The sequence below is a fragment of the Hordeum vulgare genome, chromosome 4H (assembly GCF_904849725.1).
Source record: "Hordeum vulgare subsp. vulgare chromosome 4H, MorexV3_pseudomolecules_assembly, whole genome shotgun sequence".
Lineage (NCBI taxonomy): Eukaryota > Viridiplantae > Streptophyta > Magnoliopsida > Poales > Poaceae > Hordeum > Hordeum vulgare.
Window position 1 is genome coordinate 535,352,833 of NC_058521.1, and position 18,398 is coordinate 535,371,230.

General features: G+C 40.7%; 1 protein-coding gene across 1 annotated transcript; it reads left to right on the forward strand.

Moving 5' to 3' along the window:
• The first annotated feature begins 4,854 nt into the window (after window positions 1-4,854).
• On the forward strand, window positions 4,855-6,961 carry LOC123450700. Its single transcript, XM_045127825.1, has 2 exons — window positions 4,855-5,274; window positions 6,578-6,961. The coding sequence occupies exons 1-2, from the start codon at window positions 4,855-4,857 to the stop codon at window positions 6,959-6,961; spliced, it is 804 nt and encodes a 267-aa protein (XP_044983760.1).
• The last annotated feature ends 11,437 nt before the right edge of the window (window positions 6,962-18,398 follow it).

Consider the following 18,398-nt stretch of genomic DNA (forward strand, 5'->3'; position numbering starts at 1 on the left):
GAGCGAATAGGAATCCGAAGGAAACTTCAAATAAGACTAGAGAGTCTTCTACTACGTCAAACACTAAATGATTTTTGTCCAACAGAAAATAATAACAAGGAACTAAGATATAAATCTAACTAAGATAAAAAAAAGTATTTTTCACAAAAAATTTTGAAAGTATTCCCAAACGGGATTTGAAACAGTGGAGAAACCAATTGCAAGTTACTAAGGAACTAGAATTGATTTCATGATAACAAATAAAAATAAAATAAAAACTTGTTGCAAAACTACTGTTTATCTAACAGAAACAAAACATAATATTACTGAAATAATAAAGAAAATATTTTAAAACAAAAATAGAAAAGGAATTAGCTGAAATCCTAAAAGAGGTGAAACAGAAATTGTTTCACAAGAAACAGTGAGCTAAAATACTCAAACAAATCTGAAATTTTTACCACTGGTAAATAATATCACTAGTGATCAGTACCAAAAGGAATCAAATAAAAAGCTGTTTTTAAACTCCTGGGATAAGCAAAACAAGGTTTAAACTAAATCTGATCTAACTTATATTTGAAAATTTCAAACATAGGCAAATATATGTTTTTAAAAACTACAGGAAATTTTTGAGCTACTGGAAAAAGAATCAATATCATTGGACTTCGGGATCAAAAGTTTTGTCCAAAACAAAACAGAAACTTTTCTATTTTTGCAATTAGACAGAAAAAAAACTGACTAGCTAACTAACAGGGGGGGGGTATACGTGGCATGTTGTGATAGGATGCGGGGGCGTTTGTTGCAACGTTATAAACAAACGGCCGGAGGCTAACAAAAACTTGTTGGCTGAATGAATAAGTGAAATAAAACCGACGGTTTTCTAATCTAAACCGAAAGGGTATTCTAAGAACTAATCTACACCATTGGAAATAGATCTAAGGGCTAAAACTAAAAAACAAAACAAGTAAAAAAAGGAAAGAAAGAAGGGCCTTACCGTGGCTGGGAGTTACTCCCTTGCTGGCAATGGCTGGGGCCTTCTCCTGGCGAGGGGGGGGCAACTCCGGCGGGGGTGGGGGTCGGTGGAGGAGGGGATCCGGCGGAGGAGGGTTGGGGTGGGCGGTGGAGGTTCCTGGGGGGAGGGAGACGAGGTGGAGGGGGTCTGCAGGAGGAGGTCGACGTGGGAAGCTGCTGGTGCCTTCCTGGTCGCTGGTTCCAGGGGGAGGAGCCGAAGGTTTAGGGCGACTGGGTGGCAGGGGGCGGCGGTGGAGGGGGCCCAAGTGGTGGGGAGGTGGTGGCGGGGTGAGGTGGGCTCGGCAGGGGAAAGGGTGCAGGGGGGGCGATGGAGGAGCTCCTGGGTGAAGCTCTCTGGTGCCGACTCCGGCGAGGGGGCGCGAGCTAGAGGCGAGGAGAGGTGAAGTTTTCAACGGGAATGGAACGAGGAGGTGCAGGGGGTTCTTATAGAGGCGAGGGGAGGCGCTGGGAAGGAATGTGCTTCGCGAATCCCGGAGGTGGGGATCCTCTGTCCATGGAAGGCAAGTTTTTCTGTGACGTGAGGGAGAGAGGAGGAAGAAGATGATCTTCTTGGGCCAGTGAAAGGAAAGTCTTAATTGGGCCAGCTCCTATTTCCATTTAATAGAGATTCCTTTCCTATTTTTAAAACTAGGAAACTAAAACGATAAAAAGGAAATGAAATCAATTCGGAATAAAGAGTTTTGTATACTAAAATTATCAGAAAAATAAAATATAGATGATGGGCATTTTTCCACGGTAAAAATAAAAACTTCAAAAAAAATTATTTTCACAAAATTGCCTAAAAGGTTTATTTTCTTTTGCAAATAATTTTCAAATGACCCTCTAAGTTTTAGGGTTCAAATAACTTTCAAAATGCCCATGGGTTTGAGGGTCATGTTCCTCCTCTCTAGAATGTATTTCCCGGCATTTTCTTGCACGAAGAAAACGAATGGAAATGCAAAAGAGTTCAATGCAAATATCTCCGTTCAAATTCTTTATAGTTGAAGAAGTCATGTCATCTTCTCTCTTTGCTTTTAAAATATAGAATTTGAATTCATCGGAGATGGGGAAAGTCATTTTATTCCCTCTCATTCAAAAGTTTCGAAAAGTTTCAAATTTCACACAAGTTTCAATCACTCACGCAACCAACAAACAATCAATCTAATAATTATATTAACATTCCAAAATTTATAATTTTGGGATGTTACAATAGACATCAATGGAAACATCATGCTAGCTATCTTACGATCATGCAATGGCAATGTAGACGTGGTGGCACATGTCATGGTGGTAGTTGCATGGCAATATATCTCGGAATGACTTTGAAAAAGGCACAGTAGGTAGGTATGGTGGCTGTTTTGAGGGAGGCTAATGGTGGGTTTTGTGCACCGGCGAAAGTTGCACGACACTAAGAAGATAGTGATGGTGGAAGGTGAAAGTGCATCTAAACCATGGACTCAACATTAGTCATGAAGAACTCATATACTTGTTGCAAAAGTTTTCTTAATAATTGAAACAAAGCATTCAACGCATACTCCTAGGGGAAGGGTTGGTAGGTCACTACAAGAAATATGCTCATACATGACGTTTTTTAAGACGTCGTTGATGAATTCGTCATAAATCTATGACGATTTCATCCGAGATTGTCGTAAACTGTTTGAGGGGATCAAATCTACATATAAATTACGATGATGTGAGTCAAAAACGTCGTAACCGCATAAGATGAGATCGTCATAACTTTTACGACGATTATAAAAATGTCGTAACATGTTCTAACTATGTTGACATGTCACTCGTGGGTCCATTATATGTCACGCGTCAAACCCGCCTAGTTTGTGAAGCAACCTACAATTCTGTCATTCCAAAAATTCTTTAAAAATTCTCATAAATACTTTGGATCATATATTCGTCAAATATGTGAAAACCCGTCCATCCATAGTTCAAAAATAATTCAGCAATATTCATTTTCCTATTCTGTTCAGAATAGCACTTTGTGAAGGAATTGTTATTTCTATTTCTTTGATTACCCTCACATTTTTTTAGCACTCTTTCCTATCCAAATCATTGCCTCATGAAAACTTTCGGAACCATTTTCCTAGTAAATATTTCTCAGCAAATTTCCAAAGTTTGTGTTCACCTAACAGTTTTGTGAAGGAAGTACTAGATAGGTATATCCTGATGAGTTGAATTTTTTCCACATATTCTATGTGCCCAAAACATAGCTCTCCACAAAATTTTAGCCCCATTTAACATTCCATGTGAGCTCATCATCCAATCTTTGTTTTTGGTAATATTTTCATTTTATGAAGCAACTACATTATATATTGCTTTATAGTTGATGAAAATAGATACTTATTTACCTCGACGTCAAGCCACCACACCATGTATTTATGATTAAATAAATACTTATTTACCTATAAATGATTTTTGGGAAAAATAAAGAGCAAACTATAATGCAGCTGCAATTCAAATTTAACCCGCTTTCAGGTCAATCGACATAAATTTGCCTTTTTCACGAGAGGTGCATAAAAGCTTTTAACACCCAACCATTTTGTCAATTGTACATTAAATATGACCTAGTATTTTAGAAAAATTATTTGGTCCTATTTTGAAACAAATATATGGTAGGTCCTTCACAAATAAACTCATTTTGGACACTTGAAAAATGGAAAATGATTTTTACATACAAGGAAAATGAAAACTTCTTTAATCAACATTGTTTGCCATTCCAATATGCACCCTTGTGCATAATATTATATCATTTCAACAAACTATGTCATGAATGTGGCCATAAGATTGATCATTTGGCTTGAAAGCCATTACTCTTCACACATGATATCCCATTTCTAAGAACACTTTTTAAAAATAATTGTCGTATTACAAGTTTATTATTTTTCCTGATAAATTTGTCACATATAATGACACAATGCAAAGTTTTTCTATTTTTTGATTTTGTTTTGAGTTTTTCATGGTCATTTCAAAATGCGGTCAACACGGCGGGTATGACCGTTCGTAGCTAGGGCTTGATTTTTGCAAATATTTTGGAGTATCTATGAAGAAATAGATATTTTTATATCTATAAATGTTTTTTGAAAAAAAAAATAGCAAACTATGAGGCAGTTGTAGTTCAAATTTAACCCGCTTCCACTTGAATGAGGAGAATTGTTTTTTCACGAGAGGTGGATAAAAGTTTTTGACATCCAACCATTTGGTCAATTGTATATTAAATATGTACTAGTATTTTAGAAAATTGATGGAGTCCAATTTTGCAACAAATATTTGGTAGGTTCTTCAAAAAAAAAACTTTTTTTTCCACTCGAAAAATGGTTAAAAATAGCTAGAAAGATGAGAAATGCATACAAATTGGTCCTCATCCATAAAATATGGTCTAACTCTAGTGAAAATTTGTGTGATGCCCTTTTCCAAAATATTTTTGACAGATGCTTCAAAAAATTCCTTTATTTTTAGTACTTAAAAACTATTTTAAATCACTGATATTTCGAACCAATGAGAACTCTTCGGACGGATTGATGACATGACACCCATCCATCCATCCATCTACCTCACCATCTCACATCCATCCATCCATGTATCTATAGAAAAGAAAAAAAGATAACCCCACCCGTAACCCAAACCCTAGCTCACATCCCTCCCCCCATCGCACCCTTTCTCCCTTGTCCCCATCTCCTCGCCGCCGCCACCTCCACCCAGTCCCCGCCCCCCTCCCGATCCAGTCCTCCCTCATCCCCATCTCCTCGCCACCGCCACCTCCTCCCCATCCCCACTTCCCTTGAACAATCCAGCAAACTCATCGCACGAGCAACAATCAGCAGTGGCAAGCAGAGGGAGAGAGGCAGGCAGACCGAGATGGCACAGGAGACCCTGAGGCTGGTGTGCCTGCCGGTGTCGGCACGCGACGGGAGGCTGCCGCGACAGTACACGCTGGAGGGGCAAGGCGCCAAGAAGGACATCTCGCCACCGCTGGAGTGGTACGGGGTGCCCGGCAGCACGCGGTCGCTTGCGCAGGTGGTGCAGGACATCGACGCGGACGAGCGGGTTCCGTGGATGCACAGGGTGGTGGCCAACAAATCGCCTGAGGAGAAGGGGCTGCCCGAGGGGTTCTCGGGCGCCGGCGGCAATGCCAACACCAGCGGCGAAAGCGGCCTCCAGGAGGGGGTCAACGACTGGAAGCAGCCCGGTTGGCGCGGCCCCGTCCCGGACTCCCACGGCCACAACATCCAGTGCCGGCTCTACGCGCTTGGCGACGTGCTCAGCCTCGGCAACAAGGCAAGTGCGCCCGCAAGATCCAGTCGTGGTGGCTCTGTTCTGAACTTCCTTTTTCTTTTATGACATTCACTAGTTCAGGTTTAAGATTCAATCGACATTTTCCTCCGTGGATTTCAGTCACAAACTATCTAACCCCTTTGTGTGTGTTCTTTTGGCTTGCAGGTCAAACCCTAGGTGGGGTTGTGCATCTGCTGCTCCAGATCAAGTGCGCGGCCATGAGTAGATCTAGCATATGTGCAGATTAGTGGTGTCTCCCTACCTTTCCCAAATTTTCTGACGCTCAAGTTTCTGATTTAGTAAATTAATTTAGTCTCATGTGCATGTGTGTGTACTGAAAACGTTCACCCGTGTGCATAATCTTGGTGTATTGTTGCTGTATAAATAACCTGATTCGTTTTATTTTATTTCCTTATTGAAGGATGTATACCCTGTCTTTTTTATATTGTTGCTTCCAAGAACAGAGTTAGATGTTCCTACGGTGATTTGTAAGCACCTATGAATGACTAGGGGCTTTTGTATGTGCATCTCGGTTGACTTCTTTGTGTGATTACTAAAGAAATGGTAGAGGAAGAAGAACTCTCCTTTCTTCTTTTGTACTCTTTGCTGGTCCTACTCTTGCTGCTCCTACGTTCAGATTTCACTCCCTCGAGTAGGCTAATTTTCTTGCTCCAGTCTGTCCCCTTTCGATCTAGTGATGGTTGCTCAGGTACCAGATTAACTTATTTCTTTTGGATCTTTGTTGATTGCAGATAGAGAGATGAAGACACTCGGAGGAAGACGAGATGCTGGTCTGACTATTTGGGAGCAAGGGGGAGACGATGAAACCTGGACAGTGCTTACTCTGCTTCCTCTCCTTCTAATATCTGATATCCATCTCGCTTGGCTGGTATGGCTGCCCATCCCTGTTGTACCGTGTAGCCCTTTGTGGAGTCTTTCTATTGGTCAGTAGTTGCAGCCCATACATAGACTAACCGTGTGTCAGTTGACTATTAATATAGATAGTGCACGTGAATGTGGTGGTCAAATGTGTGTCTCAAATATGTCATGTTGTCCTCGTTGACCAATAGATATTTTTGTGTTGGTCTAAGTTTGGTGTGGCATGGTTGTATAGCTTAGCATAGTCTGGTCTCCCTATATTTGCTTTTACCCAAGAATCTTAACCCACTTGTATTCATGTACTATTTGAGGTGTAAGAATAATAATAAAAACATTTGAGTGATTATGCTTGTTGAAGAAATCTGAGATGTGCTAATTTAATCTATATGATCTTCCTAATTTTAATTAAGTGCATCCGGTGCTCCAGATCGAAGCCGCCGGCGTTGGTGGCCGTGGTGCCGCTGGGTGGTGCAGGTTGATGCTCAAGTGCACGGCCATGGAGCAGAACCAGCATATGTGGTGGTGCAGGTTGATGCTCAAGTGCATGACCATGGAGCAGATCCGCTGGGTGGTGGTCACTTCGAATTTCTCTAGAACCGCCGCCACCTCCCTCGTCGTGCTCGTCGGCAGCGGCGTCGTCCTCTTCCTTCGCCGCTCCTCCATCGCGCTAGCCTACAATGAGTCAGCAGACCCCATCGACAGGGAAGTTATGTCCTCACATTTCTCCTTTTTTGTACTCTTCTTCCATTGTAGTACAAATGGATGTATTTCTGATCTCAAATGTGTGCTCTTGCATACACTGAATTTCTGAATATAGCATGAACTATGCTTACACCCCCATAGGCAGCCAAGTTCTGTCCTCAGATTTGCTTGCTTGTTGTCCTTACAATTTATGAATCTCTGAACTTTTTCCAAGTCCATGTTATATATGCACTTAATATCTGAGCTTTTCCTATGTACTGTCTTTCTGTTTCATAGGTGCAGGTATATGTTTGACATTTCTTTTCACTGTAAATAATATGTTCGGCTATCAACATTAATTTTCGATGTACACCATGTCAGTATGCTAGTGTTCCTAGTAGAATACACGCTCTTAAAATTAGAGAAAAAATAAATATATGCGTTCAGTTATATATGCTTATCATTTCGTAAGCTAGTGTATGAGAAAGCAATGACTTATATATGCTTATCTGAACATTCCCAGCTCACCAATCCATTTGACTTAGTTATGCACACAATCAAGTGAACTGAAGATGAGTTCCATTTTGACAGCTCTTACGTATTTGGAGAGGATGTGGGTTTTGGCAGTTCCAAATTATAAAACCAACACATAACTCTTGAAACAAAAACAATGGACCAGATTTGATTTATCTTTTCTGATTTTCAGGATTATTAGGTGATGATTTTCCCAGCCAGCTCCATGGTCTATCATTCATGTTTAAATGTAATAATAATCTTGCTGGTGTGGATGAATGACTACTAGCAGGTTTTTATATCCCACAGCTCGTGTAATGCATTTAGGGGTGGAGAGCTAGCCTGCTTCTTTCTTTGTTACCTTTTTCGCAAACAACAATGGTATGCATACTGTAGATTTCCATCTAATGCTAGTACACAGAGCAGTTTCGTCTCGCAAATATGACGTCACTAAGCTTAGTTGAACCTTACCTTTTTATTTAGCGATGATTACAGCTCTCAGTCTCATCGGAACATTATAAATGAACTACTAATTTTAGAATAAATTGGACCGGACTCCCTTGTCTGTGGATCAATTAGTCCGATGTTGGATTTCTTGGAGTCGAGTGATCATTAGCGTCTAGTATAGCTTGCCATGAGATTCGAAAGAAAAATACCAAGTATTTTTCCCTTACTCGCTTACTGTAGTTCTTTTAGTGTGTATATCGTAATCACTCAGTGCTATTAAGATGCAAATTTATTTGACTGACCTGTATGTGTGCACCTGAGTAAGGAGTGATGCTAACACGTTTATTTAATTGACATGTCCTTCTGTCTCCCCTGCCCCCGTCCCCTCCATGGTGTGTGTGTGTGTGTGTGTTGCTTTTCTGGCCAGAGATGAATATCCCAGCCTGCTGAGCAACATTGTTGGCTTCCTCTTGTCCTGCAAAGTCTCGCGTGCAGGCTTGCTTGGTGCGAATTTAATTAACTCCTTAAAGGTAGATGGAATCTTCTTTGAAGATGTGCAATCTAATAGTCCACCCAGCGCTGAAATTGTGTTAGTAGCCGGATCAGCCCACATGTAGTCAGGTCCGTATGTTATTACTGACTTACTGTATGCAGTCTGTTTCATCTCGTTCTTCTGCTATTCAAATATTTGTACATTCATTCTATTTCTGGCCATTTCGTTGTGGAGCATGAATCCTTATCTTTGCGTATCCAAAGCAAATCAGGCTGGCATAATCGGAGACTATAATCTGTGCTTGTGGTGTGAGCGAGAGTTACCTGCTCCTCCATTGATAAATATTGTAATCGTGTTCTCTATTTATTTCAGATTGCTCACAAGATTCTGAACAAAAAAGAGCTGGAATTCAACAAGTGGGAAGGTACCCTGCCGATCTGTTGTAGAATGTCCGCAAAAAACTTAACCAAGTTGCTTCTGTAAGTCCAAAAGCTTTTTGTTGTTGTTGAAGTGCTTCAAAGGATACATGCCACGCAATGGACGAATGAGCAGACCATCGCAAAACTGCTACCAGCAACATCCTTCCATGTCTGGACGTGACTACAACCAACCAAACCATAGAAGCAAGTGCTCCTTTTGATTTGCTTCCAGCCTTATGCTGCAAGCAAGTGAAACTTTGTTTGTAGTATGTTAGTTTACTAGTTTATCAGCCATGCTGGTGTTGGTGTCAAAAGTATGTATTTTGATTGTCAAACCTGGGAGATGTATTATGTGATGTTATATGATGGATGATTTTAATTCAACTTGGAGTTTTCTTGACTTGAATATGAAATAGTGTTGGATTTAATATTGGAATAATAATTTGGTTGAAAATACCCAACAAATAGAAATGAAACCAAGTTTTGAAACAAAAAGTTGTTGAATTTAAAAATGAAAAAAGGTCAAAACTGAAACTGGATCAAATGTATTTGGGCATAAAAAGGCCAGGGCCCAAATTAGAATGATAAAAAAATCGAAAAAATACTAAAATGGCTGTAAATAGGCCAAGGCCCAAAAAGAAGCCCAATAAGAAAAGGCCAAAAAAACAAAACCAGCCCATGTGATCAATTGAAATGGGTTGGGATGATTTCAACCCTGACGTTTTGATTTCGTCGTAATTTTGCCACGTAGGACTGCCACGTAGGACTGAGTTTGATTGCCAACGACGTTTAGGATTGTCGTAAAGGTTACGACAACCCAGGAATTGTCGTAAAAGTTACGACGATTTTGATCAAAACATCGCTGATGTTCATTTCTGACGCTCCGTTTTCGACGCTTAGTATTTCGTCGTGAGATCGTCGTAAATTGAAAACCGTGACGATGTAGCGACGAAAAAATGGCGTCGTCTATTAGCATATTCCTTGTAGTGGGTATAAACCATCGCGCGATCCCGACCGCCACGCAAAGGATGACAATCAATATACTAATCATGCTCAGATTTCATCACATAGCGGTTCACCATACGTGCATGCTACGGGAATCACTAACTTCAGCACAAGTATTTCTAGATCCACAACACCTTACTAGCATGACTTCAATATTACCAAAACGACAACTCAAATCTAATTGAGATGAATCAAACTTCTCTATCTATTCAATGCACATGAAGGTGGAAGTTTTCGTATCCCTTTGGATAACTACCCCTTTTGAGACTACTTTCAAAGCATAGATCAACTACCAAGCCACGCACCGCTGTGCTCTAAAAGATATAAGTGAAGCACATAGAGCAAAAGTATCTAGCTCAAAAGATATAAGTGAAGCACTTGTGAGCTGAATTGTCTACCAAAAGATATAAGTGAAGCTCGACAAAATCACGGTGAGTGCATGTCTCTCTCTCTCTCTCTAGGTGTGCAGCAAGCATGATTGTGACACAACAAAAATAAAAGACTCCTACGATACAAGACGCTCCAAGCAAAAACACACAACATGTGGTGAATAAAAATATAGCCCCAAGTAACGTTACCGATGGATTGAAGACGAGAGAGGGGATGCCTTCTCGGGGCATGCCCAAGCATAGGCTTTTACGACATCCTTGAATCTCTTGGGGTGCCCTGGGCATCCCCAAGCTTGAGATCTTGCCACTCTTTATCTCTTTGTCCATAAGAACTTCACCCAAAACTTGAAAACTTCACAACACGAAACTTAAACAGAAACTCGTGATAACATTAGTATGAGAAAGAAAACCACCACTTCCTTAGGTACTGTAACAAACTTAAATTCTACTTATGCTGATGTTGGGTTACTGTATTTTCAATATTCCATGGCTAATACCCCCCGATACTATCCATAGTTTCATCAAAATAAGCAACCAACACAACAAAAACAGAATTTGTTAACAGCAAACCAGTCTGTAGCAATATGTATATTTCTTATACCTCTGTTACTTCAAAAATTCTGAAAAATTACGACAGTCTGAAGAATTTGCGTAGCAATCAGCAGCAAAAAGAATCAACTCAAAAGCTCTTACATTAAAAAAGAAAATTATTTTCGTGAGCAGAAAGTTTCTGTCTTTTCCAGCATGACCAAACGATCATCCCCAAGACTAATCATAACAGTTTTGCTTGGCACAAATGCAAAAAGAAACACAAAAAACACAATCATAACAGAATTATGAAAGTGTAGAAAACAAAAAATAGAAAGAAAAAGGATAGGTTTGTTGGGTTGCCTCCCAACAAGCGCTATTGTTTAACGCCCTTAGCTAGGCATTCAATGATGCTCTCACAAAAGAAAAGAATTGAAGCACAATGAGAGCATCCTAAAGCATGTGAAAATCACATCTAAGTCTAACATACTTCCTATGCATAGGTATTTTATAGGAAAACAAATTGTCAAGACAACCAATAGCTACCATATGCAAGGAAGAAGAAAGAGACAAGAGCAATCTCAACATCATGAGAGGTGATTTGGTAACATGAAAGTTTCTACCAAAATATTTTCCTCTCTCAAAGCAATTACATGTGGGATCGTATTCAAATTCAACAATATAGCTATCCCATAGGATATTCTTTTCATGATCCACATGCATGCAAAGTTGACGCTCTTAAAAAATAGTGGGATTATCATCAAATAAAGTCATGACTTCTCCAATCCCACTTTCAATATTATTGCAAATATCATATTCATCATGAGGCTTGAACAAATATTCAAGATCATAAGAAAGATCATCACCCCAATCATGATTATTGCAACGAGTAGTGGACAAAGCAAAAATAGCATCCCCAAGCTTAGGGTTTCGCATATTTTTAGCATGATTGTCAATAATATAATTTATAGTGAAACCATTGCAATCATGATTTTCATTCAAGGAGCCCTCATGAATCACTTCATAAGTTTCTTCATCATGATTTTCAGATTCACGCATCTCAAGAAAAACTCCATAAAGATAGTCAAGTGCTCTCAACTCACTAGCAATTCGTTCCACATAAGTGGGTCTCTTAAAGAGATTAGCTAGTGGATGAGGATCCATATCACTAGATTTTCAGCAAGCGAACATCCAAGCATATTGAAGGCACATGGCACACAAGCGAACAGAAAGCAAGCAAGAGAAAAGGGCGAATGAAAAGGCAAAAGAAAAAGGCAAAAGGCAAAGGAGAAAGGCAAATGAAAACGGCAAATGTGAAGTGGGGGAGAGGAAAACGAGAGGCAACTGGCAAAAAAGTAAATGCAGGAGATGAGTTTGTGATACCTACTTGGATAGATCTCTCCTCCCCAGCAACGGCGCCAGAAATACTTCTGCTACTGCAACAAAAGACCTTCCAACGGCGCCAGAAATAGGTGTGTCGATGGCACCAGGAATCCTTCTGCTACGGCTACGCCTTAAGGGACTTCCTAGGCAAATATGCAAAGGATTTCCCCCGTGGCCTTGGAGCCTTGCGTTGGCGTTCCCTCAAAGTGGAAAGGGTGATGTAGCGCAGTGATGGTAAGTATTTCCCTCAGTTTGAGAACTAAGGTATCGATCCAGTGGAGGAGTATCACAAGAGCCTTTGCAAACACAAAGAACCTGCTCCCAACGCTATGAAGGGATTGTCAATCCCTTATAGATTGTTCACCAAGTGAGAACTGAAAGCAACAAAGTAACAAAGCAAAGTAAAAGTGGAGGTGAAAACGATAGATGTGAATAGACCCGGGGGCCCTAGTGTTTACTAGTGGCTTCTCTCATGAAAGCAAGTAGACGAGGGGTGAACAAATTACTGTCGAGCAATTGATAGAACCACGCAAAGCCGTGACGATATCTATGGCAATGATTATATTTATAGGCATCACGTCCAAAACAAGTAGACCGATACTTTCTGCATCTACGACTATTACTCCACACGTCGACCGCTATCCAGCATGCATCTAGTGTATTAAGTCCAAATGAACAGAGTAACGCCTTAAGCAAGATGACATGATGTAGATGGACAATCTCATATCAACAACAGAGCCCATCTTGTTACCCTTGATGGCAGCCACTCAATGTGTGCCTTGCTGTCCCTACTGTCACTGGGAAAGGTCACCACCTGGCAAGAGCCCAAAACCAAGCACTTCTCCCATTGCAAGAATCATAGATCTAGTTGGCCAAACAAAACCCAAGACTTGGAGAGACTTAAAAGGATATCAAATCATGCATATAAGAAATCAGCAAAGACTCAAATATATATCATAGATAATCTGATCACAAATCCACAATTCATCGGATCTCGACAAACACACCGCCAAAGAAGATTACATCGGATAGATCTCCATGATTATCATGGAGAACTTTGTATTGAAGATCCAAGAGAGAGAACAAGCCATCTAGCTACTAACTACGGACCCGTAGGTCTGAAGTGAACTACTCACGATTCATTGGAGAGGCGATGATGATGATGAAGAAGCCCTCCAACTCCAAAGTCCCCTCCGGCAGGGCACCGAGAAGGGTCTCCAGATGAGATCTCGCCGAAACGGAAGCTTGCAGCGACGGAAAAGTATTTTCGTGGATCCCCTGATTTTTTCTGTATTTTAGGGAATATATAGGCCAAAGATCTAGGTTAGGGGGCGCTCAGGGAGGCCACAAGCCTGCCCACCGCCGCCTCCCGCCTGGTGGCAGAGTGGGGGCTTGTGGGCTCCCTGCAGCCCTCCTGGCTTGGCCCACAGGCCCCCTGATCTTCTTCCGTTCGGGAAAAAATCATTTCGGGGATTTTATTCCGTTTGGACTCCGTTCCAAAATCAGATCTGAAAAGAGCCAAAAATACAGAAAAAACAGGAACTGGCACTTGGCACTGAATTAATAAGTTAGTCCCAAAAAATATATAAAAGGTACATAAAACATCCAAAGATGACAAGATAACAGCATGAAACTATCAAAAATTATAGATACGTTTGAGACGTATCAGTAAGCTACTTGAACATTGAGCATCAAGATCTATGGAGATAGATCAAGACGCTTGACAAAACTTTCAATGAATACATACCTTGACAAGTTTTTTGAAGGAGTTCAAAATAGATCGGTCAAAGAAGGAGTTCTTGGTTGTGTTGTAAGGTGTGAATTTGAGTAAGACTCACAGCTGGACCATGGCAGAAGAAAGAGGAAGGACGAATGTCGTCCCCTATGCTCTATAGTATGCCATGTTGTGTACCCTATGTTGGAAATATGGCCTAGAGGCAATAATAAATTAGTTATTATTATATTTCTTTGTTCAGGATAATCATTTATTATCCATGCTATAATTGTATTGATTGAAACACAATACTTGAGTGGATACATAGACAAAACACTGTCCCTAGTAAGCCTCTAGTTGACTAGCTCGTTGATCAAAGATGGTCAAGGTTTCCTAACCATAGGCAAGTGTTGTCACTTGATAACGGGATCACATCATTACGAGAATCATGTGATGGACTAGACCCAAACTAATGAACATAGCATGTTGATCGTGTCATTTTATTGCTACTGTTTTCTGCGTGTCAAGTATTTATTCCTATGACCATGAGATCATATAACTCACTGGAACCAGAGGAATGCCTTGTGTGTATCAAACGTCACAACGTAACTGGATGACTATAAAGATGCTCTACAGGTATCTTCGAAGGTGTCCGTTGAGTTAGTATGGATCAAGACAAGGATTGTCACTCTGTATGACGGAGAGGTATCTCGGCGCCCACTCGGTAATACAACATCACACACAAGCCTTGCAAGCAATGTGACTTAGTGTATGCCACGGGATCTTGTATTATGGAACGAGTAAAAGACTTGTGGTAAACGAGATTAAAATAGGTATGCGGATACCGACGATCGAATCTCGGGCTAGTAACATACCGAAGGACAAAGGGAATGACATTCGGGATTATATGTGTAACATCCCAAAATTATAAATTTTGATATGTTAATATAATTATTAGATTGATTGCTTGTTTGTTTGCTGAGTGACTGAAACTTGTGTGAAATTTGAAACTTTTCAAAACTTTTGAAAGAGAGGGAATAAAATGACTTTCCCCTTCTCCGGTGAATTCAAATTAAAGCTTCTAAAAGCAACGAGAGAAGACGAAATGACTTCTTCAATTATAAAGAATTTGAACGGAGATATTTACATTGAATTCTTTTTCCGTTCCATTCGTTTTCATCGTGCAAGAAATGCCGGGAAATTCTTTCGTCTTTTGTTTTGCATTTCCATCGCGCGAGAAAAGCCCGGAGAAAACTCTCTTGCACGCAAGAGAGAGAGCGGAGGAAAATGACACTCCAAAGTGCGGGCAATTTTTGAAATATTTGAGCAAAGAAAACCCAAAATTCTTTTGCAAAAATAATTGCAAAAAGAAATAAAGCAATTTGGTGAATTTCTGAAAAAACATTTTTTAAAAGTTTTTATTTTTGCTTTAAAAAAATGTTATTTGGGTAGAGATTTATTTTCTGATTTTTTTGGTATATAATACCATATATAAATATTTTTACTTACTTTCTTTTTTTAGCTTTTATATTTCTGTTTTGGAAAAGGTTAGCTAATAGGAAAGGATATATTTTTTTTTCTTGCCACCGCCCTGGGCGCCTTATAGAGCTGGCCCGAGCCCACTTTTCCTGGGATCTAATTCCCTTACAAACCGGTCACCGACCCCTTCTCTTTTCACCCCTCTCACTTACCTGCGGGTCCCACCCGAGCCCCTCTCTCCCCGTCACTTTCCTTCTCCTACCCCCTCGTCTCCTTCCTTTCTTCTCTGCCCGAGCCGAGCCCCTCCGCAGCACGGGATTCCCTTCCCAAAGCGTTGAAACAAACAAGCCTGCAGCCAACAGCAACCTGCCACGTGTACCCTTTGCTAGTTACTAGTAGCTGCAGTTTTTTTGTTTTGACTGCAAAAACAGCAAGTTTCAATCTTGTTTTGGCCACACCTTTTGATCCCGAAGTCCAATGATAGTGATTCTTTTTCCAGTAGCTCAAAAATTTCCTGTAGTTTTTTAAAACATATAAGTTGTCTATGTTTGAAATTTTTAAACATAAGTTAGAGCAGATTTAGTTTAAACCTTGTTTTGCCTATTCCAGGAGTTTAAAAATAGATTTTAATTTGATTCCTTTTGGTACTCATCACTAGTGATCCTATGTATAAGTGGTAAAAACTTCAGATTTGTTCGAGTATTTTAACTCATTATTTCATGTGAAACAATTTCTATTTCACCGCTTTTAGGTTTTCGGCTAATTCATTTTCTACTTTTGTTTTAAAATATTTTCTTTATTATTTCAGAAAGATTATTATTGTTTGTTTATGTTAGTTAATAGTAGTTTTGCAACAAGTCTTTATTTTATGTTTATTTGTTTTCACTAAATCAATTCTAGCTCCGTAGTAACGTGCAATTGGTTTCCACGTGTTTCAAATCCCGTTTGGGAATACTTTCAAATAGTTTTGGGAAAAATACTTTATTTTATCTTAGTTAGACTTATATCATAGTTCCTTGTTAATATTTTCTGTTAGACAAAACCATTTAGTGTTTGACGTAGTAGAAGACTCCCTCGTCTTATTTAAAGCTCTTTCGGTTTCCTATTCGCTCTCTCTGTTGTTTTGATTGCTAGTATGAGTGCTTATGTGAATGATATGTTTGCTATATAGATTTCATCGGAGAGTGACGAGTAGTCTATCAAGTTATTTTCTCGAGGAATTCTTCCTCGTCAACATCACAGGCAAGTCACTTTGATCATACTATCACCTATATTTTATGCATCGTAGTTCTACCATCCTATGCCCAATTGAATGTTGCCTAGGTACTTGGAAAGTTTAGCATAAGTTGTAGTATCATGTGGTAGGAACACAACAACCCTGATACTTGGCCCCGGGACGACAATTTCTTAATGCTATGCTTGAGTAGACGAGTTATCGGTTGAGTGTATAGCACGAGTGATGCGAGGTTGATATAATAATCAAGACCGGACTAAGACAAGATTTTTCAAGACCTCGGACGCAATGCAACACTGGGTGAAGGACGGTTGATCGGCTCCCTGGAGAACCCAGTGGATGCCCGGGATGCTGGAGAGGCCATGTCATCCTGCGGAAAGCTTCACCCAGGCTCAAAGAGACGGATGGATATTTTCAAGACCCAAGGCTTACCTGCACAGCCACAAGTCATTATGGGCTCTGGCTTGGTTGGACAACGCGGCGACTCTGGACAGGCGGTGCTAGCAGATGTAGACGAACGGTAGGAATGGATGGGCACCGACAGGGATTCAGAGGGACCCGTTGAAAGACCATGTTTTGATCATCCGGTCTTCAAACACCCTGAAGTGCGAGGACAAACCCGGAGGCGATCAAATCTTGTGGGGAACATGTGCAAAACTCTGCAGAGTACTCAAACCTAATCGATTAGCCGTGTCCACGGTTATGGACGACTTGAGCCAAAGGAACTGAAGTTATCTGGATTTCTCAACACCATTAAATATATTTGATGAGGGTAATTATTGACAACTCGGGTACGAGAACTGGTTGGCAGAACCATCTCGTTAACAACCAACTTTTGTAGTAACATTTTGCTTTTAGCCCCCTCTTGATGTAGGAGAAAACTGGCTTTTCGCTAAAACTTATAGCCCCACCTGCCATATATGCATATAGTATAGATGATTACTTTTTACCCCTCTCTTATGTGACTTGCCGGCATATTCAATATGCTGACCTACACGGCTGCAACGTCTTATGTTGCAGATATTTTTCTTCGACGAGTAAGAGTACGATTCAGGGTTACAGTCTACACTCAACTTGCCGTTGGTGTTTATTGGGACTCCACTCCCTTGACTGCTTCCGCTGAAATTATTAAGGTATATATCAGTTTTATGCTATTTACATGTGATTGCACTTTGATATATACATTGATGTACTGTGTGTGCCAGCATACTGATCCAGGGATGGCACAGAAACACAGAGGCTTGACTCGTCTTGAGTCGGGTCGCTACAATATGAATCCTTGACACTAAGGTTCAACCGATAAGATCTTCGGAGAATGTAGGATCCAATATGGGCATCGAGGTCCTACTATTGGATATTGACTGGGGAGTCTCTCGGGTCATGTCTACATAGTTCTCGCACCCGCAGGGTCTGCACACTTAAGGTTCGACAATGTTTTATGCGTATTTGAGTAATATGGTTGGTTATCGAATGTTGTTCGGAGTCCTGGATGGGATCACGGACCTCACGAGGGTTTCCAAAATGGTTCGGAAACGAAGATTGATATATAGGTTTGTCTCATTTGGTTACTGGAAGGTTCTCGGGCATTACCGACATCGTACCGGGTATGATGAATGGGTTCCGGAGTTCTACCGGGAGGGGCCCACCCACCCGGGAAGAATCCCAAAGGTTTTATGGGGACACACCAGCCCTTAGTGGGCTGGTGGGAAATCCCAAGAGGGCCCTTGCGCTGGAAGAAGGAAAAAATCAACAAGGGAGAAAAGGAAAAAAAGGAGAGGAGGTGGGAGAGAAGAGGAGGACTCCTCCCCCTCCAAACTGAATTGGAGAGGGACTCCTCCTCCCCCTTCGGCCGAACCCTTGAATCTCCCTTGAGCCTCAAGGCAAGTTTCCTCCCCTCCTCCTTTATATACTGAAGGTCTCGGGTGTTTTTGACACAACTTGTGCCACGTGCATCCCGACACCT